The sequence below is a fragment of the Harpia harpyja genome, chromosome Z (genome assembly GCF_026419915.1).
Source record: "Harpia harpyja isolate bHarHar1 chromosome Z, bHarHar1 primary haplotype, whole genome shotgun sequence".
Taxonomy (NCBI): domain Eukaryota; kingdom Metazoa; phylum Chordata; class Aves; order Accipitriformes; family Accipitridae; genus Harpia; species Harpia harpyja.
The window spans coordinates 28,498,939-28,526,468 of NC_068969.1; the positions used below are offsets into that span (position 1 = coordinate 28,498,939).

General features: G+C 40.8%; 1 protein-coding gene across 8 annotated transcripts in view; it reads left to right on the forward strand.

Moving 5' to 3' along the window:
- Positions 1–61: 61 nt before the first annotated feature.
- SKIC3 (SKI3 subunit of superkiller complex) overlaps positions 62–27,530 on the forward strand; it is a 51,856-nt gene continuing 24,387 nt past the window's right edge. For 2 of the 8 annotated variants that reach the window (XM_052776496.1, XM_052776503.1), the window contains exons 1-24: positions 74–144; positions 422–527; positions 1,459–1,556; positions 2,062–2,205; positions 3,259–3,350; positions 4,000–4,075; positions 5,246–5,386; positions 8,574–8,672; positions 8,768–8,876; positions 10,690–10,830; positions 12,518–12,619; positions 16,146–16,279; positions 16,947–17,033; positions 17,123–17,226; positions 17,340–17,466; positions 18,660–18,839; positions 19,664–19,788; positions 20,237–20,490; positions 24,664–24,766; positions 25,561–25,737; positions 26,697–26,841; positions 27,009–27,087; positions 27,207–27,268; positions 27,391–27,447. In XM_052776496.1, coding sequence (XP_052632456.1) covers positions 1,467–1,556; positions 2,062–2,205; positions 3,259–3,350; positions 4,000–4,075; positions 5,246–5,386; positions 8,574–8,672; positions 8,768–8,876; positions 10,690–10,830; positions 12,518–12,619; positions 16,146–16,279; positions 16,947–17,033; positions 17,123–17,226; positions 17,340–17,466; positions 18,660–18,839; positions 19,664–19,788; positions 20,237–20,490; positions 24,664–24,766; positions 25,561–25,737; positions 26,697–26,841; positions 27,009–27,087; positions 27,207–27,268; positions 27,391–27,447 — 2,628 coding nt within the window. In that variant the 5' untranslated portion in view covers positions 74–144; positions 422–527; positions 1,459–1,466. Of the gene's footprint in view, positions 145–421; positions 537–905; positions 976–1,458; positions 1,557–2,061; positions 2,206–3,258; positions 3,351–3,999; positions 4,076–5,245; positions 5,387–8,573; positions 8,673–8,767; positions 8,877–10,689; positions 10,831–12,517; positions 12,620–16,145; positions 16,280–16,946; positions 17,034–17,122; positions 17,227–17,339; positions 17,467–18,659; positions 18,840–19,663; positions 19,789–20,236; positions 20,491–24,663; positions 24,767–25,560; positions 25,738–26,696; positions 26,842–27,008; positions 27,088–27,206; positions 27,269–27,390; positions 27,448–27,530 lie in introns of all 8 variants that reach the window. The other 6 variants (XM_052776500.1, XM_052776499.1, XM_052776501.1 and 3 more) reach the window with 6 other exon arrangements.

Sequence of the window (27,530 nt, forward strand, 5' to 3'; positions counted from 1 at the left end):
CAGCGTGCCCCGGGGCGGCGGGAGGCAAGAACTACATCTCCCACCGTGCCCGAGGGAAAATGGCGGCTGACGCGGGAGAGTGGCTGCGTGAGGCCGCAGTGCGCATGCGCGCGAGGGGCAGTCGCCATGGCTGCTGCGGCGCCGGTAGGTGAAGGTGAAGCGGCGGGAGAGGGAGGGACGGCGGTGGCCTGGTTCTGTCCGGCCCGTCCTGTCTTCCCCTGCCGCGATGGCCGGCGGCCCGGTCTGCCCCCTGCTCGGAGGGGCTGCCGGCGCCGGGCCGCTTCCCCACGCGGCCCGCGGGTACCGGGCCTCGCCGGCGGGCCCGGCCTGGTGGCCCATCTTTCCGGGACAGGGCTGTGGAGGTCACCTGTCTCCGAGGTGCCCGGTTTTGCGCTGACGTGGTGTCTCTTTTTTTCCGTAGGTGAAAATGGAGCTCAGGCTCAGAACTGCCAGCCAGGGGCTGTGTGTTTGGTGATCGAGGCGTCTGTGCCCTCTTAGGAACCAAACTTATCTCCAGCAGCTGTTAAGTAATGCACGTTTGACAGAGTTCTTTATATTTTTTTAGGCTCTGAGGGAATCTTTGAAATCCGCCCTCTTTCTTTGTCCGTTCATTATAAGTTTCTCTCTAGGCCCTTCATCCACTCCTTATTTCTTGCTCTTCAGCTGCTGAAAGGTTTTTTTGTTCTGCAGCTTGTCACTTTTTCAGTCTCTTTCAGTGCCTGCACCAGCAGTGTTGTTTCTCAGCCTCATCTCATTTAGGCAGTTTTGACTATGGTGTTTTCTAAAGTTCGTTTGAGGCAAAACATTTACCGTATGCATCAAAATAGTGCATGATTATGTCAGGCTTCAAAAGTGTGAATGCCTCTTTGATGTGTCCTTAAATGCTTATTCTTTTTCTCTGTCAGCTGTAGTCAGAAGCAGAGCCCTCAGTAAGTGCATGCGAAGGGAGAGGGGCATTGTGGACCACACCTGAACGTAAGCGACAGGCCATGGTGCTGCCATAGGTAGCACACAAGAAAAACTCTGATCCTTAGGAACCCCTTGAGCACATGTCCAGTGCAATATGCCTCTTAAGCACAGCTCACTGCTTAGTAATTCCTCTTTTAAAAGAAACTATATGCAGGGTGTCTTCCCAAGAGTCTAAGGTGACTGTTGTATCCCACCTCTCCTATTTAAATTTATCTTAAACCTTTACAGAAATTCTCTTCTGGGATAGCTACTTTGTGTCATTTAACTGTTTGGAATATTGACTTAATCCTGCAGTGGAGCTAAGCGTAACTGACTAATTTTAACCATTTTGCTTGTTTTCAGCAGTTTTTAGTGATGTATGGATTTTGGCATGTTGCACTACATTTCTGTGTTTAAAATACTCTCTGTGCAATTACAGTAGGATATAAACAATGTTTTGAGTTCACTGTATCTTTTTATAATGACTGACTATATGTCATTTTTACTTAGTAGCCACAATGTCAAATAAGGAGGTGAAGGCAGCATTAAAGAGTGCTAGAGACGCAATACGAAATAAAGAATATAAGGAGGCCTTAAAACATTGCAAGGTAATTCATTTTTTACTTGGAAGTTAATATTTTTTGCACATTTTGTTTGCCGTTCCCCTGCCCCTGCAGCTGTATAGTAATGCAGAGGGTGGAGCACCTTACTGATGTAATAGCTGAAGTTGATTCCCGGATTTAACTTCATTGATCATTCATGTTAGTTACCCATACGTAAACTTCTATTACCCTTCCTTTTGCATTTGCTTATATGTGGCGATAAGAATATTAAGTCTAGAATGATAGAGATAAAAATCCATTTCTTATCCAGGCCTTGACAGGAGTGCTTTAATTGCTGAGCTATAGATATGGTTACTGGCAGAACACTTCAGATATGAAGCATTCTCTGGCATGAAAAGCTGAAGTTACTAATCTTAGCCTTTTCCTAAAAATGACTTATCTTCTAATATTACCATGTAGAATAATTTACCAAACTAATGATAAAACTCAATACATGGATCCATAAGATGCATTTCATTCATCAGTTTCACTTAAAATTGTGTATTTCTAGGCAGTCTTGAAGCAAGAAAAAAATAATTACAATGCTTGGGTATTTATTGGCCTGGCAGCTGCTGAGTTAGATCAGCGTGATCAGGCCAAAGGAGCATATAAGAAGGCTATTGAACTTGAACCAAACCAGTTACTGGCATGGCAGGTACGTGAATGTCCAGACTTACTTTTTCTTTCCCTGAAAAGTGTCAGTATGGAGTTAAATATGGGAACAAAGCACAGCTGAGACTTGAATCGTGTTTTCTTGAGGACATTAGTTCTACTGAAGCTTTGGAGTAGCTGAGGTTCATATCTGTGTGTCCAAAGCAAAGCCATGGGTAGCTGCCTATGTCTAGCAGGGTGAATTTTAGTTTCAATATATTTAAGTGTGTATTTCATGTGTAGACTAGATAGCAGTGAAACATGCAAGGGAGAACACGAATTCAAACAGAGTAAATTTGTCCATGCTTAGGAATTTCCATGCTGGTAGCTCAAGAAACATTTGACAAGGCTTCTGTCATAAGAGAGAAAATATTTTATCTCATAGCTTATTTTTCCAGCTTCCAGCATCGAGTGGATTGTTACTGAATTATTTTGTTGTTACTTAAAAACAATAGTATACATTTAAAATAGCTGTGTGCTGGGTGGTGTCTGCATGACAACCCGTAACAGCATATTTTTACTACATACAGTTATGTTATTTGGAGACTTGTGAAGCATAAGGTTGTGTATTAAGTCTGTCTCTGATACCAACAATCGATATTTTTCTAAGGTAGTAAGGTTTTTAGTATTTTCAATATAAATACCTTTTAAAAATATAACTGTTGGTGCCTGATTTCAAGGTATATTGAAATTTCCTCAGTTTTGCAATCATTCTGGCTATCTGTTACTATACAAGATGGTATGATACTTGGGTATAGATCTTTTATCATGTGACTTAGTGTGCTTTGTGTATTGTCTGTTATGCAGACAAGCTTATGTAATATATACAAGTTTCAAGTAGTTGTTGGTATTAGTTAAGAAAGTGAGGAAAGCTTTTAATTTAAGTGGATTCAGAAGGGTGTACAGAAGAATCAACGTAGGTTCTGCTCAGAGATTACTACATTAACACTTGACCCCACTGAAGGCAATGGAATAATTTTTGTAGGCTGAACTTACAGTGTTCTAACACACAACTGTTGACATAAAATCTTACTTATTTTTTATCTTTTTTTTAAAGGGATTAGCAAATTTATATGAGAAATCCAACCAAACAGATGTCAAAGGAGACTTAGCAGAGGTTTACCAAAAGCTGTTGGAACTCTGTGAAAGGTAAAGGATATTGAATACCATAATTCAGTCCAAGATTTCTAGTCCTCTGAATGCCATTGCTCATACACAGGGCAGGCTTTTATTTTTAAAGCTTTGCCATTTCAGTGGGTCAGCGCTTGTTACTAAGGTTTTCTGTACCTGTATAAAGTTTCTTGATCCTGTCCCTTTTGATAGGGCAAAAACTCTTGGAATAATTGTACTTGAGGTTAGTAGTTCAGAGAATCCTATGTTATCCAATGTCCTCTGTCTAAACTCACTGCCTCGAAGCATTTAGCTCTGACAGTTCATTGTCTGCATTAATAAGTAGGCTTATTTTTCTCTGCTTTAAGATCACAGAATATATGTCATCCGATTCATATAGGTACAGTTCTAAACAAATCTAACTATCAGCTGTCACTGTAGCTGACTGGAGTGTTCAATTTGTTTCCTTAATTTGAAAATTGTTCAAAAAGAAAAGTACAATCCTTTAAAGTAATTTTTTTTCACTCAGTTACAGCAGCAATGAGTAAAACTTTTAGGGCTATCTGTAGTATTTATTCTAAATATTTGTTTGGCAACTGAACCTACTAACAATTGTCATAATTTGAAAAACATTATACTATTTTATGGAAAACTTGTCATGTTTGTGTGGGATTTTCTTCCTTTCTAGTGGTGACAAGCAGAAATGGTGTGATGTATGTAACAAACTTGTGGAACTATATCATCAAGAAAAGAGATATGTAGAGGTGGGTTGAGTACTTTACTTTCTCTCTGCTAGAAAGAAATTCCCATTTCATCAGAAGTAACTGCTTTTCATCAAGGAATCCCCAATTTTTTGGGTCACAGACCACTTAAGATCTCGTTGTGTACTACAGGAAGAACTGATTTTAACTATATTCCTATTTTTTCCACTGTGTAAGACTTGGACGCAATCCATTAAATTGACAATGTTAGTATATAGGCTGAAAGGGTGGAACATCATTCTTCTGTTTTATTTCTGGAAGTCAAACATGATCCCAAATGCATATTTATGTGCAGTATGTGTGAGCCAGGTGTCCTTTGCCTAGCTTGGCCAGTTCTAGGTATCTGATTAGCCCTTCACTGGTGTGGTGATCCCTTCCTAGTCTGTCCCTGATACTTCATGCCAGAGGGTAAGGCGGAATTTGTACACAACCTGAACTTGATTGCCTGCGGCTTATGCACTGCATTTCACGCACAACGATAAGAGGAGCATAGCTGCTCCAGGGCAACCCAAGCTTCAGCCCACCCAGCACTCCCTAAGTCTGTGTCAGCGTGACCATTGCAGAAATAGTCGTGGCTCTTGTCAGTTTACCACGAGGTGGAGCTGTTAGATGCCTGTATGGTTCAACAGCAGCGTTGCCTATAGTCTCTGTAGTAATGTTATGTACCTGTTTCTGCAGTTACGCTGTTCACTCTTCCTTTACTCTTTAAAAAGGTTGCTTTCTTACAAGGTGGTGCATGGTCTTACTCTGTGTCATCTTCTCCCCTTTCCTCCAGCAATGGAAAATGAAAAATTTTACATATCACTTAGCATCAGGCTGAAGACTATTAATTAGCCTCTTTGTATACCAGTTTCTGAAACTAAATTCAATGCTAATTGTTTAGCACATGAAGGCAAAGGCAGACTTGCTCTGTGTGCAACAGCAAACCGCAAGTTAGGCTTTATTTTCTCTTTTTCAGTTCTGTTGATTTTTCCACACTGGAATTTCATCATGGACTGCTGCTGTTCTTCTCTTTCTGTTTGTAGTGCTGTAGATCCAACATGGCTTGGATGGGGCTTTGAGCAACCTGGTCTAGTGGAAGGTGTCACTGCCCATGGCAGGAGGGTTGGAACTAGATGATCTGTAAGGTCCCTTCCAAGGCAAACCATTCTATGATTCTGTGATTTGTTCCAGGTGGCTGAAACATGGCAGAAACTCATACAAATGAAGCAGGAGGAAGGTGCAGAAAAGGCAGAGCTTCATCAGCTTTGGAAGAAGATGATCCAGTTACTGAAAGACAGCACACAGAATAAGTGTAATAAGACTGAACAGTCGGTAATGTTTCTTACTCCAACTCATCTAAATACATACATACATACAGCGCAGCTAAACTTCAAATGAAGCCTTAAAACCCTTGCAAATCTTGCAACTGTTTGTCTCATTAATGTTCAATGGTACTTAACTTCTCAGGAAAAGATGGGCGATTTTACCTTCTGACAAAAACAGTGAGGGTGCAGCAGCCTGAGATAAGGCACCTAAATCCAAGGCACCTGGAACTCCTTCATTAACTGCCTCTTAAGCTCTACAGGAGTCCAAGTTTGCATGGTAGCACAGTGATGCATTGTTCTACCTCTGCATGTTATGAGAAGCATCACTCATAAGCTTTGACAGTGTGGTGGGTTGACCTTGGCTGGATACCAGGTGCCCACCAAAGCCACTCTATCACTCCCCTCCTCAGCTGGGCAGGGGAGAGAAAATAAAAGGCTCATGGGTCGAGGTAAGGGCAGGGAGATCACACACCAGTTACCATCACAGGCAAAACAAACTCAACTCAGGAAAACTAATTTGATTTGTTACCAATCAAAATCAAAGTAGGGTAATGAGAAATAAACCCAAATCTTAAAACCCCTTTCCCCCATGCCTCCCTTCTTCCCAGGCTTAGCTCCACTCCCAATTTTCTCTAGCTCCTCCCCCCCGGCAGTGCAGGGGGACGGGGACTGGGCGTTGAGGTCAGTTCATCACACCTTGTCCCTACTACTCCTTCCCCCTCAGGGGGAGGACTCCTCACTCTTCCCCTGCCCCAGCGTGGGGTCCCTCCCACAGGCAACAGTCCTTCACGAACTGCTCCAGCGTGGGTCCTTCCACAGGGTGACAAGTCCTGCCAGCAAACCTGCTCCAGCGTGGGCTCCTCTCTCCATGGGGCCACAGGTCCTGCCCAGGAACCTGCTCCAGTGCAGGCTTCCCACAGGGTCACGCCTCCTTCGGGCATCCCCCTGCTCCAGTATGGGGTCTTCCCCGGACTGCAGGTGGATATCTGCTCCACTGTGGACCTCCCTGGGCTGCAGGGGGACAGCCTGCCTCACCATGGTCTTCCCCACGGGCTGCAGGGGAATCTCTGCTCCGGTGCCTGGAGCATCTTCTCCCCCTCCTTCACTGACCTTGGTGTCTGCAGAGTTGTTTCTCTTAAATGTTCTCACTCCTGTCTCTGGCTGTCGGTGGTGCTGCTCATGTTTTCCTTTCCCCTTCTTAAATCTGTTATACCAGAGGCGCTACCTGTGTCGCTGATGGGCTTGGCCTTGGCCAGCGATGGGTCCACCTTGGAGCTGGCTGGCTCTGGCTCTGTCAGACAGGGGAATCTTCTAGCAGCTTCTCACAGAAGCCAGCCCTGTCACCTTCCTGCTACCAGAACCGCACCACACAAACCCAATACCATTGTTCTTCAAAAGAAGAAACTCCCTCTACTTTCCTCTGAGCTAGAAGAGGTAGCTTTGCACTGTTTTTCCATTTCTTCATACTGAGTGCTTATCCTAGATATCAGTGTTTTGGTTCAAATTTTCTTCTGTAGGTTTTAAGCTCTTGCTTCTTAGGAGAATGTCAAAGGTAATTGGAGCACACAGAATGATCATGAATTATACTGATCCTGTGTTCTCTATGCCCAAATTTAATTTTACCTGATTAATCTCTTTTGTAAGATGAACCTACTTCAACAAGAAGGGTGTAAATTTCTCCGCACCAATCTGGTTGGTAGCAGTGCTCCAGAAAGGTAGAAAATACAAACTGAAATAATTTCACACAGCGGAAAATTGAATCTAGATCTCTACTTTTTGAGAAGGCAAATGCTTTAACTTAGGAGCTATTATAGGAAAGAGGTGCTGTGGGCAGCACTGCTTTCTTTTCTGGGGACAAGAAGTTTAAAAAAGAAGAAAAGTTGCATGAGTACCAGGAATGGGTTTCACATGCAGATCTGCACTTCACTTTACTGCAGTTTTGAGTAAAGCACCTGAACCTGGAAGCATGTGGCATTGAAGGCAACGTCCTATTCAGTGGGATGGCGGAGAGAATTAAAAAAAAAGTAAAACTGAGTCGAGATAAAGACAGTTTACTAGGACAGAAAAGAAGAAAATAAAATGACAATAATAATACAAGAATTGGAATATACAAAACAAGTGATGCACAATGAAATCGCTCACCATTCGCCAACTGATCCCGCCAGTTCCCCAGCAGCAATCTGCCCTCTGAGCCAACTCCCCGCAGCTTATACTGACGTCACACGGTATGGAATACCCCTTTGGCCAGTTTGGGTCAGGTGTCCTGGCTGTGTCCCCTCCCAACTTGTGCCCCTCCAGCCTTCTTGCTGGCTGGCCATGAGAAGCTGAAAAGACCTTGTACTTAGTACAAACACTACTTAGCAACAACTGAAAACATCAGTGTATTATCCACATTCTTCTCATACTGAATCCAAAATACAGCACTATACTAGCTACTAGGAAGAAAATTAACTCTACCCCAGCCAAAATCGGGACAGGTATGAAGAAGAATCTATGTTCTTAACGAATTTCGCCTTCCTTGTACCCACCTTACATTATGAAACTGTATATTACTGCTTCATCTTGTACTAGACAGTTAATGTCCTTTGGATCCTATCTGAGTACTACTTCATGATAAGGACCTTGCTTTGTGACTTTCTCTGTTCACAGTACTGGTGTAAACTTAATGAGTAGGATCCAGATAATAACATGTAACTATACACTTAACTATGAAATGGCTGGAAGGCATGTCCTGTGAGGAGCAGCTGAGCACTCTGGGTTTGTCTAGTTTGGAGAGAAGGAGGCTGAGGGGCAACCTCATTGCTGTCCACAGCTTCCTGAGGAGGGGAAGTGGAGAGGAAAGTGCTGATCTCTTCTCCCTGGGATCCAGCAACAGGACCTCTGGGAATGGTTCAAAGCTGCATCAGGGGAGGTTCAGGCTGGACACTGGGAAGCATTTCTTTACCAACAGGGTAGCCCAACAGTGGAACAGGCTTCCTGGGGAGGTGGTCGATGCCCCATGCCTGTCAGTGTTTAAGAGGCCTTTGGACAATGCCCTTAATAACATGCTTTAACTTCTGGTGAGCCCTGAAGTGGTCAGGCAGGTGGATTAGATGATTGTTGTAGGTCCCTTCCAACCGAAACAGTCTATCCTATGAAGATAACATTTTCCTAAAGTCATTGTTTGTTGTGCTCCTAATTATTTCTCATTTCAGCTTTTGACTGCATTTGAACATGCGGTGAACTCTGCTGACACTGTTCCTGGTGAAGACCACCAAAATCTTTACAAGGACTTTATTCAGTGCTTGTCAAAAGTAAGGTTATGTTAATCTATCTTCATCAGTGAGTAGATGTAATAGTCCACATCTGATAATTCACTCAAATAACTATTTATCTTTTTCCTTTCAAGTTTCCTCATGAAACAGCTAGGTTGGAAAAGGCCTGTAAAGATATGATGGTTTTGTATCCTACTGTGAGTTATCCTTTAGAAGTACTTTGCTTGCATTTTGTTCAGTCAGGTGAGTAGGATGGATTTAGACATTTTGGGGGCTTAAATTATTTCTTTTACACCTAGTTTTGTGACAATCTTTTTACAAGTTTTTACCCTTCACGACCCAATACAAGTGCACTGTTTAATTCTATGTTATATTTCTGCCTGTATGGAAATGAAAAGTGTTTGGTCCTATGATCTGCTATTTCCTAGCTCCGTAATTGAGTGGTGACTGTAAATTGGCAAAAAACTTCTGCGACTTAGGTCCAACTCTGGCAATGTACAAAGTTGCAAAGAAAGAATGCCTTACAAAACTTGAAAGCAGCTTCTCCGGATAAATGAAGGTTAGCTTCTTAAGCTCAGAAGAGGGAATGGAGAATGTTAACCAGTCCTCTAAGGCTGAGGACAGGCTACACTTAGGTTATTCCTGACACAGAACACCTCTCTTGGCAAAAAGAACAAACATTTGTGGAACTGTCTTCAAAAGAATGCCTGGTGAATAGGGAATAGACAGATCTGTTTAAATATTTGTTCTAAGTAGAAAAGGATAATCTGAGGGAAAAAAAAATACCATGGTGTGTTCAATAGTGCATGGATCTGAAAGTATACAATTGCTATTTTCAGTAGTTCACTAAACAACACTGCAATAGTGTTGGATACTTTCTCAGGGTTTTCAGAGATAACTACTAAATTTGGGTCTTTCATTTTATTGTTTAAGGCATCAGAAGTTGTTTTTATTTCTTTTTAAAACAAGGAAAGAAAATTAGGGAAAAAAACCCTCTGGTTTATATAAAGAGAAATAACTTTCAGCTTAGGTAGAAGAATGCCTTTTCCAGTTTTGAAGGTAAGCTTCATGGAATAACATAGCAACATAAAATGAGAGAATTTTTCACTTTGGTGAGAGAGGATGAAGACAAGTGAGGCCCAGACTCTCATTTCCACATAAGAATGCTTTACAGTTCAGAGAAACATGCAGAAACTAATTTCCAAAGGAAGAGGAGCATCTCTTTGGCACAGTTCTTATATACCAATGCTCTGACAACATCTCACCATCCCACAGCCATCTTGGGGTGGGGAGGATGATGCTTAGGTTTTTAGTAAGGCTGTTTGTTTATATCTGAGTCATTCCAACCATGTTATGGTCCTTCATGCCCCAAACTTGTGGGCTTGTAACTCAGATGCATTATTAGCCACCTTTACCAAATACAAATCAAAGGCAACCTTTATGTCAAATGAGTCCATAATTTTTTAAAGAAAATAATAGCTCAAAGTCTGTTGCTGCAAGTCACAACAGTTGCTTTCAGCAAGGACTGCCAAGTCTACTATCACAGCTAAACACAAGCATAAAAAGTGAGTAGCATCAGTTGAAATTAAGCCAAGACATTAAGTTACGTGGTTTCACAGCAAGACTGTTTCAGCAAGCTCATCACAGCAAATTTGTAGGTACACGAGGCCTACTCTGGAAGGAAATTATTTTATTTGTGGCAGATTTTGACATGTGGGCATTCAGCTGGGCTTACATAAAAAGCATATGAAGGAATTAGTTTTTGTTAATAAAGGCAGTATACCTGTAGTAATTTAACACAAGTGGTTAAAAATTCAGGTTTCAGACTGACAGTTTATTTTGTTTGGTGGTACTGGGTATTTAGATTACTGCTTGTTTTTTGGGTTTGGTTTTGGGGGTGGAGAGTGATAATATGTAGTACCTTTTGAAAAAAGTTTAGTTAATAAATTCATTACTTTGAGCTCAAAGGATAAGGGTCATATTTATGTAAATAAGATATGCTGCTGCATTTTTTTAAATCTAAAGTTCTGTAAAATATTTCTTTTTCTGAAACCAGGTACTTTGTCGGAAGAGGCCCTGCATTATTTTTCTAAGCTTTTGGAGATGGACGCGAGTAGTGGTCCAGGCATCATTGGTTTTGGTATAAAATGCCTTCAAGAAAAGAAATACAAGGAGGCTATTAAGAGTCTTACTGAAGGTAAATGTGTAATAGGAAGTATAAGTACTCTGTAGCTTGAACACCAGCTAGTTTATGCTGGATATTTTTGGAATCTTACAATTGTGTAGTACTTTGCCAGTTCTAAGACCAGCTAGATTTAAAAAGAATACTCAACACTTTCTCGACTGGTCACTGAAATAATAAAGCTTTAAGTATATCATCTCTGAAGTCTGTTATTGCTGTTACAGTCAGCTCTGTAGTATGATCAACTTCAAACTTTTTCTTAATCTGATTGTTACTGGGGAAATACCTAGATGAAGCAGTAAATACAGCAATAGCAATTAATGAAGGAATGTGGAATTTATAAAGTAAAATATAATGCAGCTCCTCTAATCTAGTCATGGCATTTCTGTACCTGAACAAAGATGACTTCCCTTTAAAGTTAAATCATATTAAGACCTCTTTAATACTCATATTGGGTAAACACTTGTATTGGGTATCTGAAGAGAAATATTGGAGGTTTTGGGGTTTTTTTTTCAGTCACCAGATTTTCTGACGAGTTGGCTTACTGATCTGTCATTATCTTGCTTGTATTGAAATGGCAAAACTCTTTGAAAATGATTCATAAGTATACTAGCGGGAGAATAAGACTCTCCACTGTCACTGTGCTGGCCATGGAAAATTCAAAACAGCTTGCTGAGAAAGCTGGGTAGATAACCATTTGGGATCTAAGCGATCAGGAGTCAGTCAGGCTATGCTGACGTATGCTGCATCTTTCACCCAGGTTTAGAGTAAGATTGTTTCTGAAACTGGATTTCATAATATTCTACAGTGTAGTACCGTAGCTTACACACAGTGCTATAACATGTCTTGCTTAAAATCTGAAATAAAAATTTCAGGTGCTTAAGGGGAAAAAGTCTTCCATGGAAAGCAAATTCTTCTGGCTTAAATGCTATTGGATGTTTTGACAGAACATACAACCTGGTTTTGACGAAAGATATATCTCCCAAATAATTTTATTTTTTTATTTTTACTTTTATGTGTAATACTCCACTTATGAAGGGGAGAATGCAAAGGGCAAGGCTCTTGATATAGTGTGTAAATGTCTAAAGCTTGGAAATAATGTCTTTCGCAGTAAGCCAAGCGTTTGCATTTTAGGCATTGAAGCTTCAAGGCATTGTTTAGTAGTAGTATACATATATGTATCTCTCTCAGAAGAGCAAATTCAGTTTTATTACTGAATCTTTAATTAAAGCAAGTTTATCAAGAAGTTTCAGTGAAACACTCTTGCCATCATTCTTTTTCTGTCTTGAAGTTCTCTAGGCCTTTTCTGGTTTCTAAGAAAAACTGAAAAGTGATCTACAAGCTGCTGATGTTAATGTCTGATCAAAGTGAAGGACTTTTTTCTTTTTGAAACAGAGGTGCACCTTAAGCCAGTGTTGTATATTTCCTTACTTTTTTCCCTTTTTCTTTTTTTTTATATGTAATGTTATATGCAAAACTAAGCCTAACAGAAGCTTACATGCTCCTTAGTCTTTGCCTTACTGCATGGACGCTTTTATGTCTAAAACAGTTTAAAATAAGACTCAAAGAAAAAAAAAACCTGCAAGTTTTATTGTCTGATTGATAATATGTTTTTGATGGCATTATATGGCAATAAAGCATCTGCCAGCTACAGCCATAAGCAACTTTTTTTAGTGCCTTTTTTAAACTCTTCTTTTATTAGGTTTGCAGAAGACTAGCCAGTGTCCGGCAGCGTGGCATTATTTGGCAGAGGCACAGATGAAAATTCACAAACACAGGGACGCTGTCCTGTCCTGCAATCAAGGTAACTAACTGCCAGCTAATTGAAAGAGTAACTGCAGGGGTACACCACTTTATGTAGTCCAGCTAATGTGACCTTTGCATGGTAGATCTGAGTTAGCAGCAGTCATAGTCCTTTGCTTTTTGCAGTCTCACGGCTTGTGCTGATGTCCCCTGCTTCCCTTGGTTTATGACAGCTGAAAAGCACCTTGTGCTGCTTAGTCTCAGGAAAAGAGAAGATACGTCGCTAATCAGAACCTGAAAGCTGTCTGATTGATATTTAGAAGGTATGCTTGTTCTGATGTGCTGCTTCAGCTGGTGGTTGACCAACTCCACCAAACAGCAGATAATTGCCTGAAACCACAAGGGTAGGTGTCACAAATTTTTAGTCTGGTAGACTTCATACTTAGACTTAAAAGATAAGATTCTATTCAAGTTAATGTAAAATGCAGAAATGTTGTGTAGTACAACTGCATCTTCAGAAACTTCACTGACTGTAAATCTTCATCCACACTAGCTGGGAATGAGGGCAGTTATTATGATCTAGTGATGCATATCTAATCTGAATAGAGCCATTATCTGATGGTTATAAATGAAGGAGCAGCCAAAGTGGACTTTTTTCTGACAGGGACAAATGCAATGAAAGACTTCTCAGTAAAGGCTTGAAGAGGTAAAAGTATGCAGACCTGGCTAAACAGTCATGGGAAATTATTAAAAGCAAGGGAAAGTACTTGCCAGTGAGGGAGATTCAGAAGGCCTGTAAATTTGGGCAAAGGAAATGTGAAAACAGAACAAAGTAGGTAAAAAGAAATTTATTGCAGAAAGAATGAAAATAAGGTGATTCTTTTCCATCTGTGTTCAGTCTGGAAGAGCTCAGGATGACTTCTACACCATGACCCTTCTTTTCAGGGGATTCATCAAACAACTTGTCTGTGATTCTAGCATTAATAGCAGTTGCTATAAAACAAGACAAGAAAAATTAGCATTAAGGAACTATGAGATACTGACCTGGGAATTGACCGAGGAACTTACAGATGAAGTTGCTGAAGTACTAAGGGGTTTATATAATTGCTTGCTTAAACTATCTTGGCATCCAAATGCTTGGAGGTAGATAATGTGACCCTAAGTTTTAAAAAGGGTTCTAGGAAAGATCAGGGAAACCACCACCAAGTCTGATATGTTAGTGCTTGAATTAGTTAAAACTGAAAGAACAGAGTTAGGGAATTTACGGAGAAGAATTGTTCTGAGGGATAGGCATCGTGGCTTTTGTAAAGTAAAGTTGTTTTTTTTAGAACTCCTTGAAGGAGTTTACAAGCATGTAGATAAGGGAGGTGTGATATAGTCTTCTCTGATTTCCAGGTGGTAATTGATAAGATCTCTTACAAGACTGTTAAGGAAACTAAGCAGCCTTTGGTTAAGAAATACAGTTGTAGCATTGAGTGGGTTTTGTCAGTTTTAAATAAATTAAAAGCTAGAGCACAGTACAGTAATAAATGTCTGTTTTCAGGCTGGAAAGAGGTGTCCCTGACATTTTCACCAATACCTGTGTTGTTCATCCTCTTTTCTAGTCATTTATGAATGTTGAGTAGTAGGGTTATAAAGTTTGCTGCTATTCAAAGCAGACTACAAAACTCTTAAGAGGAGATTACCAGAGTGGGTAACTAGGTCTTAAAATAATGAATAACATTCCATAGTCTTAAATGCAAAATCATACAATTTTGGGAACAAATCTTCCCACAAAGCTATCCTACAGTCTTGCTGAAGTAGAGAGCAGGAAGGTCCTCATATTGTATGAAAAAATAGGACGGTTTCTTTCCCCTTCTATGCTTTACAGGCAAGTCAGATATTAGGAATTACAGGGAAGGGAATGGTTAGTGAAACAGAGCACCAACATGCTGTTGCTTTAAGAGCTTTAGCAGCATGGTGAAATCTGTGCATTTTTAGTACTCATCCACCCCTTCTCAAAAAGAAAATAGTAGTAGAAATTAATAGACTAGTAATAAGGATGATCAAATGTATGGAAAATGCAGCATGTAAGTAAATAGTCTGTAAAGTCCTTTTCCAGCCTGGAGAAGATGTGATTCTGAAATCTGTGAAGTTGCAAGTGATGTGGAAGATAAAGATCAACTGTTTTGTTTCCCTGTGTGAGGTCTAGCTAGTACCAAATGAAACTAAATGCTGGCAGGCTCAGTACAAACAAAGTAAGTTTTGTTTCTCAGTGCAAGGTGTAAGTTAAGCTAAGCTATTGTGCGTTGTTAGAAGATGCTGTTGATGCAGAAAGTTTCCTTGAGTCCAGAGAACGTGGAAAGTCAGAGAGAATTCTGGGGAAGCATTGCTTTATGCTTGGCCTGTCTTACTGGCTGTGTCAAGTCAGACAAAAGTTCATCAGATGTGAAAATAAACATTGTTAATTGAGTTACTCAGAAAGTTCTTGCTTTTGAAGAATGCTGATGCTCAACAGAGATGCCCTCATTCTCTGAGGTGAGATTATACTGCGTATTGGAGAAGTAATCAGTACTGCATAGAAAGGTACAAAGTTACCCTTGCACAGGCACAGAGTTAAATCCCTGGTTTCAGTAATATTTTTTCTTTAAACACTGAAGTGTAAAACAACTTGTTTATTGAAAGGCCATTGTTTCTTCAGAACATAGATTGGAAAAATATAGCATTCCATTTATAAGGCCGGCAGCTAGAAAGCAATCAGTCTCTCCACATGTCTGAGAGGACCTTTCTAAAATCAATTTAACTTTTAAACTTCAGTAGATAGAAATTTTACAGAACAATTTCTTCAACTTGGGGGAGAGCAGTCAAAAAAATCGTTCTATTAAGTGGTGCTTTATTAGACTGAAAAATTGTAATTAACAAGTGTGCTGGTTTTGGCTGGGATAGAGTTAATTTTCTTCCCAGTAGTATTATGGGGCTGTGTTTTGGATTTGCACTGGAAACAGCATTATTAACGCAGGGATGTGTTAGTTATTGCTGAGCAGTGCTTGCACAGAGCCAAGGCCTTTTCTGCTTCTCACCCCACCCCACCAGCGAGCAGGCTGGGGGGGCACAAGGAGTTGGGAGGGGACACAGCCGGGACAGCTGACCCCAACTGACCCAAGGGATATTCCAGACCATAGGATGTCATGGTCAGCATATAAAGCTGGGGAAGAAGAAGGAAGGGGGGGATGTTCGGAGTGATGGCGTTTGTCTTCCCAAGTCACCGTTAGGTGTGAATGGAGCCCTGCTTTCCTGGAGATGGCTGAACACCTGCCTGCTGATGGGAAGTGCCGAATGTATTCCTTGTTTTGTTTTGCTTGCGTGTGTTGCTTTTGCTTTACCTGTTAAGCTGTCTTTATCTCAACCCATGAGTTTTCTCACTTTTACCCTTCTGATTCTCTTCCCCATCCCACTGGGGGAGACTGAGCGAGTGGCTGGCTGGTGCTTAGTTGCTGGCTGGGGTTAAGCCACGACAACAAGATTTAAAAATACCGGGAACAGTGGTGCTCTTTGTAGTTAGTTCCTTTTTCTGTTTTTACCTGATGAAACTTTTCTCTTGTCAACAGCTCTTGAGGCTCTTGGAACTCCTGACGGTCCTAGTCTTCGGTGGAAGAACTTTATCCTTCAGTTGAAAGCAGAGGCTTTGATTAAAATAGCTGATGCTGATGCTGCAGAAGAAGCCATTAAAACACTTGAGCAGGTATTTTCATTGACTAAAATGTATATATTTTTATTATTTTAAAAAGTGCTCTCATCTTTCTGTACTAAAAATTCAAGCTGTGTATTTCTCCCCTTGCCTCCCTTTTTACATTCTGTGTGGTTTAGACAACACCTGACAACTATGGTGTAATCCAAACACTCCTTCTTCCTCTGTTTTTTTAGACTTTGCTATGTCTCTTTTTCATTCACAATTCTGATTTTAGAAGCTGTCACTTTTGACCTTGTCTGGTCTTGCTCAGTGCTGCTGGGTTCTTGCTACTTTTATGGCTGTTGTTCATTTTAATTTGAATTATTGTTACAATCCTAGTTGCTGTGTCCTTCATTCACTTGTCATTAGTCATGAACAAGAGCATATTACTTTAAGATCAAATGCGTAAGCTTTAAGCAGAAGTTGCTTCCCCCCTTTTTTTGTCACAGTTTCATTCTTCGCTGTTTAGACTTCTGTACCTTTGTCCTTGCTCTCTGCAACCTTGTACCTGCTCTCCATCAAAATTATTCTGTCTAAGGCTTCTCAAGCATGTTCTATCTAAATGTTTTCTTGTCTTCAAGATGTCTGCATCTTCATGCGGTCTGCCTGCTTTTGATATCTTTGATTCCTTAATCTTGGGAGAGGATAACTTAGTCATGTCTATCACTTGGTTTTCTAGATTATGGATGCAAGCAGTGATCCGGTGGTTTTAGCTATAAGAGGTCAGGCTTATCTAAACAAGGGTTTAATGGATCAAGCTTCAAAGGTTAGTGCTGTATTGTCCTTCCTGTAAGCTAAGTCAAATTCTTGGTTTCATAGAGGATATAACTAGGGAAGAATGACATCCTTTTGCAGATTTCACAAGAGCTCCTGTTGTCCCACCCTGATCTGGCTGAGTCCCATGCTCTAGAGGGTTTCATCCATTATTCCCAAAAGAACTATGAACAGGCAGAAAGAAGGTAGATTTATTTTTTTTCTTTCCTCTAACAGGGAAATGTGGGAGGAAAATAGCATGTAGTGTTTTGCAGCTTTTGAGAATTTGTCTGATCTGACCTCTGTTCCTTTTATTCAGTTTTCTAAATGCTATTGAAAGAAAGGCCGAAACTGCAGAGTATCATCATTACCTGGGGCTTACATACTGGTTCATGAGTGATGAGACAAAAAAAGACAAAGGAAAAGCACTCACTCAGTTCTTGAAGGTAAAGGCTGCTTTAACTATTCATGTAGAATTAGTATTTTCCTATATCGGAAACCAAATATGGAAAATACGCTGACTGGAATGACAGACTTGAGTATTCTGCTTGTTACCATTTACAAGTTTCCAGAGCCTATAAACCAAGTTCAGCTGTGCAAAAAGGCACTGCAGGGAGTTGTGCAGTTACCTGGAATCTCCCTGCTTTTGTTTTCCTCTTTTCACCTAATTCTTGAGGCCTTTGATTCAGCCAAATGTAGTGGTGATTCTCTCAATCTTCTCTCCTTGAGGGCTGTAAAGTTGAGGCCTCTAGATGACCAGCGTAGATCTTTGAAGACGTTTTGAAATCAGGAGGGCAAAATTCAAATTGGAAAAAAAGTGAGGAAGGAAAAAAATGAGAACGGTGTTAGAGTTTCAGTGTCTGGCCAAGGAAGTAAGTCTGCAAAACCCCCCAATTTATATACTTTTCCTGATCTTTGGGTTTTTGGTGGTTGTGGCTTTTTCTCTGAACATAGATAAGAATGTGAATCCAAAAGATTTAGTCTGACATCTTTATTGGAAACATGGAATTATACAAAATAAGACTCTAGGCATTCTAAACTTGCCATATAACTTCATGGTAGGTTTTAGCAACTCAAATCAGTGCCTACTGTTTGCACATCAATAACAGCAGAGTATACTGGAGAATGTAGTTGAAGTGAACAATACTTTTGGTTCTAAACTTTTTTATGTAAGCTTTTTTTTTATTATTGTCAAAGCTGTTTTCTGCTGCTTGGGGTCTGTGGGTTTCTTAAGTATAAAGAAATCTGCCAAGTGTGTCTAAAAAGGAACTTAAACTTTAGAAGAGCCTGAAGTTAATTGTGATGTAATATGGCAAGAATATGAGCATAATGGTTGAAACAGAGTAGAATATGAAAATGATAAGATGTAGTAAGGAGTTGTTTTCTCCTAGCACAACTAGCTAATTAGTAATTCATGTACAAAATGCTTTGTGTCATGAGGTTTGTAGCAGATTCTGCAAATATTTAAAGCTCGGGTAATCTCTGAAATCTTAAAATAAAGTTTGACTACTCAGATTTGTCACAGAAGGAGCTTCAATAAGTTGATAAGCAGAGATTGAACAAGTAATTATCACTGGACCCGTCCATCAGTATAATCCTTCAGAATGCTGTCTTATATTGTGTTCATATTTCCTTATAGGCTGCAAAACTGGACAGCTACTTGGGAAGTGTCTTTTGTTATTTAGGTAACTACTACAGAGACATTGCTGGAGACAAAAGTAGAGCTCGTGGTTGCTATAAAAAGGCTTTTGAACTGGATGGAACCGATAAAGAGTCTGGAACAGCAGCTGTAGACTTAAGTGTGCAACTTGGAGACATGGTATTCTACATTCAATGCTTTGGATTACTGCTATTTTGTTCTTCTGTTAATCTTGCTCTTTGAGCAATCACTTCAGGTTTCCTCTGTATTTGAGAATAAGATCTGAAAACAGATGTTCTGTCATTGCTTAGCAGCTTTCTTAGTTGGACCTCCTTCAATTTTATGTTTCAATTCCAAATTAAATCTATGTGGGGAGAAGGGTGGGTGAACCAAGCATAACATTGTAGTCATCACATACGTGATTTAGATGAAGGATTTTTTCAGTAGGGAACATGAAGAGAAAGTTAGTTTTCTTTTCATATTTAACTTGTGCCACATGTTTTCTCCATCCCCCACCTTGCTGCTTTCAGGAAAACCACACAAAGTCATCAGAACATTTAAAAAACAATTCTTATAGCATTGTACAGAAAGTTGTTAGCCTACGATATTACAGAGCAAGAAAGCCACCCATACTTTGACAGATTCCATTTGAACATCTGGAAAGTCAGTCTAAGTATCTGACTTGCTGCAAATACTTGTATCCTTCTCTAGTTTAAAAAAAAAAGTTAAAAAAATAATATCTACGAAACTGCAGGAAGCTACTGTCTATTTGCAAAGATGGGTACATAAGAAATAATCATGTTTTCAGATGTGATAATTTCCTTCTCTAATCTGCCACTCAGCCTGCCAGCTTTAAAAAGCCCCTGTAACATTTCTTCATTACAGTAATTAACAGATTAGACAGTTGAATGGTTTTCTGGATTGGCAGTATTTTTCTTTAACAAGAACTTTGTTCTTTGCACATACATATGTTCACTAACCTGGCATTTTTGGTGCTTTGTTAGGACACTGCTCTGTCAATCCTGAATGAGGCAACTGAAAAAGCGAGTACTGGTACAGCAAAATGGGCCTGGCTTCATCGTGGACTTTACTACCTGAGAACTGGTCAGCCGTCACAAGCAGTGGCTGAGTAAGAGAACTGTGCTGGTTTACATTTAAGTAATTTTCTATAAATTGCAATAAAATGGTCTTTGATCTTACGAGTTTTGGAAGTTAAGTTAGCTGATTATAGGAAGGCTTGTACTAAACAATGGGAAATGGGTCTGAGCAAGCTGTGTCTATCTTCAGTTCCAGAATTAGCACAATGTAGTCTTTTCAGCACAGCAGTGTTCTGTTCTAACAAGCCTGGTGACAGGCTTGTCATAGACAGCACAGTATAGCACTGAATAATAAGCCAAGATTAGGTACAATGTCTAAGCTTGTTTAGTGTGCTCTGAAGATGAAAACACTACTATGCTGTGTTTAAAAGTTCTGTATAATTTTGAGTTTCTGTCCTGAGAATATACAATGGAAGAAAATAATTTATGTTAACTTGTATCATCTTTTGTTTAAATAAATTTCTATCTTGCTATCTTCAGTTTGCAGGCAGCTCTCAGGGCTGATCCAAAGGATTCCAACTGCTGGGAGTCTCTAGGGGAGGCTTACTTGAGCAGAGGTAGCTATTCAACAGCTCTAAAATCCTTCAGGAAAGCAAGTGAGCTGAACCCAGAGCTCATGTACAGCATTTACAGAGCTGCAGCAGTTGAGCAGCTTCTAGGCAAATATGAAAATGCTATAGCTACCTATCAACAAATCTTAAAGAAGACAGAAGATTATGTGCCTGCACTGAAAGGTAGTATGTCTGAATTTGAAAGTATTAACTCTTTCTCCCTCTACACACTGTAGTGCTTAAGTCTTGTGGAGAGGTTCTTGGTGTATTGAGGTTTGCCTGCATGGAAAGATAGGGTTGGATTTGGAGTATATAGAACACTGTGATCCCCTGCATGAAAGCTAGTGTGTAGTAGCCTGCAAATATCTGAAGAGCTCTTAAATCATGATGAATGGGAGTGATTACTTCTCTTTCAAGTAAGTAGGAAAGGTAATTGTTCCTGTGTAGCTACCAGGCCAAATGGGTGGAAGAACTGAAGATAGGTAGAGGAAGCCAGCTAATGGTGCTGCAGTTTCACCTAAGCAGTCAAACTGGCTCAACAGGCAATGAAGTCAGGCTGCCATTTCAAAGAGGTGGGCTATACTAATTTTCTGCTGCTCCTGACCATGCCTTCCTCACTTCTTGTGTTAGCTCTGGTGATTCAGACCCCTCTGAGCTTCTTCAAGTGATGAAAAATAGCAGTAACGTATCTCGAGAGGTCTCACAAGTATTTAGAGGTGGCAATAGGTAGAGGTCTTCAGTATGTAGCTGGGACCAGAGAGAAAGGGGGGAACTGGAACTCCGTTCTGGTGAGAGAACTGTGATTCTCAAGTGTGGTGGGTTGACCCTGGATGCATGCCAGGTGCCCACCAAAGCCGTTCGATCACTCCCCGCTCCTCAGCTGGACAGGGGAGAGAAAATATAACAAAAGGGCTTGTGGGTCAAGATAAGGGCGGAGAGATCACTCACCAATTACCATCACAGGCAAAACAGACTCAGCTTGGGGAAAATTAACTCAATTTATTACCAATCAACCAGAGTAGGGTAATGAGAAATAAAACCAAATCTCAAAACACCTTCCCTCCACCCCTCCCTTCTTCCCGGGCACAACTTCACTCCCGGATTCTGTACCTACCCCCCCCCAGCGGCGCAGGGGGACGGGGAATGGGGTTTACGGTCAGTTCATCACACATTATCTCTGCCGCTTCATCTTCTTCAGGGGCAGGACTCCTCAGACTCTTCCCCTGCTCCAGTGTGGGGTCCCTCCCACAGGAGACAGTCCTCCACAAACTTCTCCAATGTGGGTCCTTCCCGTGGGCTGCAGTTCTTCACGAACTGCTCCAGCATGGGTCTCTTCCATGGTGTGCAGTCCTTCAGGCACAGACTGCTTCAGTGTGGGTCCCTCACAGGGTCACAAGTCCTGCCAGAAAACCTGCTCCATGGGCTCCTCTCTCCACAGATCCACAGGTCCTGCCAGGAGCCTGCTCCAGCGCGGGCTTCCCATGGGTTCACAGCCTCCTTCAGGCATCCCCGTGCTCCAGTGTGGGGTCCTCCCCGGGCTGCAGGTGGAGATCTGCTCCACCGTGGACCTCCCTGGGCTGCAGGGGGACAGCCTGCCTCACCATGGTCTTCACCATGGGCTGCAGGGGAATCTCTGCTCCAGTGCCTGGAGCATCTCCTCCCCCTCCTTCTTCACTGACCTTGGTGTCTGCAGAGTTGTTTCTCTTACATGTTCTCACTCCTCTCTCCGGCTGCCTTTTCTGTGTGCCCTGCAACTTTTTTTTTTCCTTCTTAAATATGTTATCACAGAGGCACTGCCACTATCGCTGATGGGCTCGGCCTTGGTCGGCCCCAGGTCCGTCTTGGAGCTGGCTGGCATTGGCTCTATCAGACATAGGGGAAGCTTCCAGCAGCTTCTCACAGAAGCCACCCCTGTAACCTCCCCCCCCCCCCGCTACCAAAACCTTGCCACACAAACCCAATACATCAAGTTATATGATATTTGGAGGATATAAACTTTTGATAGCCAATGAATAACTGTTTGGTTCACATTCTTCCTGCCATTTAGTCTTCGGTCATTCTGACCCCATACATCCATCTGAAATAGATGCTGTTTGCTGCTTGGTACTGGTATGAATTTTTAAGTTACAGGTGTTCTTCCGTTGTGTATAAGGCCTTTTGATTTTGGGGTGGATGTAAGCTGATTCTTGTAAGACTAAGAAGTGTTGGGTTACTACTGCAACAGTAAGGTTTTCATCTGAAAGGGCTACAGGGTGGTTGTCCGTCTACCTCCTCCTGTATAATTTTGTCACTTGGAGATTGCCAGGCTGAAGTGATATGGCAAAAGCTCCATGATGGAGTTGGAGAGTGTTGTGGATGGGCAGTTTTACTAGTTGTAGGGCAAGAAGCTGACTGCAGCAGCAGTTTGCAAAGGTATTGTATAGAAGTGTGCATGTGCATATGGCTTTTTTAGTGTTTGTAGGTGACAGTTGACAGCGTTACCTGGAATAAAATGCTTAGAGAGGACATAAGCACACAGTATCAAGGTTTCTCCCCTGCTATAGTTGCCTCTATACTTATTCTTTTCTTAAATCTCCTAAATTTTCTGTCATAATCCCTCTCATCCTAATCTCTGATTTGTTAGCTCCAAATCCTACTTTAAGTCTTAAAACAGTCTTCACCTTCTTAGAGACTGTTTAATATTTTGTCTGGTATGCTACCTTTCGTGGCCGTTCTTAAAACTCTCTGAAACATACATCAGTGTTCTTTTGGTACTGTTCTGATCAGTTTAGACAGTTTCTGAATTGAGTTGTTGGAAGCATAGTCTCCTAGTAGGTGTGAGAATGACTATAGTGATGTTACTTGAATGCATCTTTTTGATGTATTTTATTTTTGTGTGTCGTTACTTGACATTATGTTACTAAGTGGTATGTTTATTCTGCCTCTGCTCCAGCATATCTTTTAATGTATAACTTCGGGGAATAAAATCAATTTTGTTTTTAGATTACAGAGCTTCTTGACATCTGAGAAGCTCATGATCTTGGGACACAAATACCTAGTGGGGACAAGATAAAGATGCTTGCAAAATATGACTGCTGGGATTAGTAGTTTGGTAAAGGTGCAGGGTACGATAGCATGAGGGAAGTAGCTTCAGAACTGTGAAAATAATGCTAAGAATGAATGGTACTCATAGCCAGTGACTTACTGCCAGACAGAGTCAGTGCTGGTGCCAGCAAGAGTATAAACCAAGCAGTTATCTTGTTGGTTCCAAAATGCTAGAAGTGGTGGCATTAGATGCAGTTCCTTTTTAACAGTTGGATTTATTTCCCTATGTGGTGGGTTGAGCTTGGCTGGATGCCAAGTGCCCGCCAAGCCTCTCTATCACTCCACTTCTCAGCAGGATGGGGGCAGAGGAGAAAATAAAATGGAAAAATCTTGTGGGTTAAGATAAATGCAGTTTAATAAAGCAAAAGCAAAAGCTGCATGTGGAAGCAGAGGAAAACAAAAGATTTATTCTCTACTTCCCGTCAGCAGGCGATGTCTAGCCACTTCCTGGGAAGTAGGGCTTCAGTATGCTTAGCAGTTGCTCCGGAAGACAAATGTCCTAATAACAAATGCCCCCCGCCTCCTTTCTCTTAGCTTTTATTGCTAAGCAGACATCATATGGTATGGAATATCCCTTTGGTCAGCTTGGCTCGGCTGTCCTGGCTCTGTCCCCTCACGAGATCTTGCCCACTCCCAGCCTCCTGAATGAGGGAGGAATGTTGGAGAGACAGCCTTGATCCTGTGCAAGCACTGCTCAGCAGCAGCCAAAACACTGCTGTTATCAACACCTTTCTAGCTACCAATACAGAGTACAGCACTATGAGGGCTGCTATGGGGAAAATTAACTACATCTCAGCCACATCAGATACACCATGTGAAGTAAATTCTTCAAGTCTTCTTCAAAGAAGACTTCCCCTTTTGCCTACCTTGACATTCATTCTTCTTTTTGTTTTGGCAACAATTTTTTACTTGTATGAACTGAAAGTTGGTGTTATTTGTCAAAGACTTACCAATGCCGAGCAGATTTCTCATGAGAGCTTTACTTAATATTTGAGGACAAACCCAAAGCTTAAATGCTATGGGTTTTATAATTAATTAGGTTTATTTTAATATTCAGATTATTCTGCAGTTCGCACTTGACAGGGTTGGTTAAAAGCAAAGTCTCTGTTACGAGCACTGTGGGTCGTTTGATTTTGGTGTAACCTGTGCAGGGCATAAATCTTTATATCAAGTAGAACACTGAGCAGGCTTCCACCCTTCCACCCCTCCTCCTTTATCAAGCATATCATAAAATCATCTCTTTTCATAGAGGATATTTTCTCTTATTTTCAGGACTTGGTGAGTGCTATCTCATGCTGGCAAGATCAGCCCTTGATAACTATCTTGATAGGAAGGCTGTGGATTTCATAGAGCAGGCTCTTGAATTTTTTACAAGGTTAGTACTAAATATTCATTTATTTAATTTCCACTGGGATTGTGGGTTGACAGGCAGAAGAATAAGCGTTTGAGCATTTTCAGTTAAACTAAATCAAATGGACCAGGCTTCTAATCTAGAAGTAAGAATGTGCTTATTGAAATGGTTTGTATAATACATTCTGGACTTACGCTGCTTAAATGAACGGTAATTATGGAGTTTTGTTTTTTCTGTTTAAAGATACAGTCATTGACTGTAACACAAGTGTGAAATGTCACACAGTTTCCTCCAGCAGTCCTCCCATATATATGGGGTTGGGAGGAGGGGACTTCTACCAAAAATGGTGGATGAGAGCAAATTGTTACTTCCGTCCCGCAATCTTTTTGTTTTGCATTTCATGCAAAATGCTTTACTGTCCTAAATTAAATCTTGGGATAGCTGCTGTTATAGGAGAAGGTCCATCAGATTTCTGCAGATAAGTCATGTCAATATAACATGATAGTGCTCTGAAATGCAAGAGTGGGTGTAGTCAGTTGACATGTTGATAGGTAATGGCTAGTTTTCAGAACTGACTCTTAGTCCCAACAAAGTCGGGATACATTGGCATTTTGTAGTTTCTCTTTTTTTGGTTATTTTTGACCTTTAGACGTATAGCTTGAATAGGAAGAAAACTGAATTTAAAAAGATCAAACAGCATATTGATTAATTAAATTTGAGGTTTTGTGCCACTTCAAAGTAGTGAACTCTCTTTCAGAAAAGGGTATTGGAAGTGTCTGAATGGGTGTTGTGTGGGTTTTCTATATCATTAATTACAGGGCAACAAAGCATCGTCCTGATATATCTTGCCTCTGGAAACTGCTCGGAGATACCTGTACTAGCGTGCATGTTATTTCACCAACCAAAGTGAATGTTCAAGTTCTAGGATCCCTTCTGGGTAAAAATGCAGGCAAACAGATGCTGAAGAAGAGCGAGCTGCTCAGACTGGGAGGAAGGTAATAATTTTTTATTATCAAGAGTTTCTATGCAGCTTGAGACTCTATAGAGTTTTAAGTATTCTAGACTATTTCATTTCTAGAAAATGAAGGACATGCTGATCTGTCGACACCTGCATATTGAGCAAAGATAAATGAGGCGGTAAATAAAGTCTCATGCTTCTTCCAAATTGCACTACTCATTTCAGGGTATGTTTCCTGGATTGCCAGAGTGGCTGTCAACACTTCATCTAGCACCTGCTCTTCTCCTTGCTTCTGTCTCCAGAGCATGGCTACATCCTGCTTGTCATTCAATAAATTGCACCTCTAAATGGAGTGGTTGCAGTGGTTGCTAATTCTCCCAGGACTACTAAAGTCCAAGATAATACTTTACGCTTTCTGTCTGTACTTCTTCCTTATAAAAATGTCATCAATTCTTGCCCTAGATGTGGGGTCTAGAGTACATTGGAAGAGGGAATTCCTTGTTTCTGGCCCTGGAAGCTCATGATGGTAGAAAATATTTGTAGTATTTCTGTAGCCTATTCTGTGACTCCCTCTGAGCTTTGTGCAGTTGGATGTGTAAGGCAAGAAATGCAGCTGCTTAGTAAATCTCAACCACAATAGGTGAAGTCAAATACTTCCTAGGGGAGGTCTGATTAACTGTAAAAATGACTGATGTTTGTTTTAAGTAAAAGCATGCATATTGCAACTGACACAGCTTTGATTTAATGCACATCTGTGGCTTCACAAGTGGTGGGCACTACAGACTGCCTTTAGACCAGGACAGATTCTGTGAAGATAACTGTCTGAATGAAAATCAGTTAGTTGTTGTTTGCTTTCTATTTGTGTCTGGTTTTGTTTGTATTTATGCATGTTTGCTTGGTTTAGGTTTTTAAGCACTCTTTCGAATGTTTTTTCATCTTTCTGCTCTTCATGTAGAGAGGCTTGGAATAATGCTTCTGTGATTCATGTTTCTGTAGGTGTTACAGCAGAGCTTTACAATTGATGGCTTTGCCTAGCATATGGTGTGATCTTGGAATAAATTATTATCGACAAGCAGAGCACCTCACAGCGGTGGGCACTGACATGAATGAAATCAGTGAACTGCTAGAGAAGTCTTTACAGGTATTGCCTGGTTTTCCTGTTACATTCTTCAAAATGTAAATTGGTGTTGGTGCTTGTCTGCATACTCTTTCTATCCTCAATAAAATCTACATCTCTGAATAAGTAAGTGCATAAAGCCTTAATTTTTGCTCTTCTAGTGATACAATCCACATTTGATTTTCTTTCAGTGTCTTAAAAAAGCTGTGAGGCTTGACAGCAAAAATCATCTTTATTGGAATGCGCTTGGTGTAGTTGCTTCCTGTAGTGGTAAGTCTTCAGTGAAACCCCTAGCTCCATAATATCTTAAATTAGAAGGCAACTTGACTAATGGTGTTTATGAAATTCAGTTAGATCTAGCTCTCCTTTTTTTGTTTTCCCCCTGCCAGCTATTGGGAATTATGCTCTTGCTCAACATTCGTTCATCAAATCTGTTCAAGCTGAGCAAATCGTAAGTGCTGTAGGCAGCTGCCATCTGTTTCAAGTGGGCATTTAAAACTTTTTTCCCCTGATGCAGTGTTATTTTTGAATATAGTAATGATACATTGGTTTTAACTTTTTTTTTCTGTCTAGAATGTTGTTGCCTGGTCCAACTTGGGGGTTTTGTATCTGGCAACTGGAAACATTGAGGTAACATTCTTTCCCATCGTCAGATACTGTTTCCCTTTCCATTTTTTTTTTTTTAAGGGAATGTATGGGGGCAGGAGTGTGGG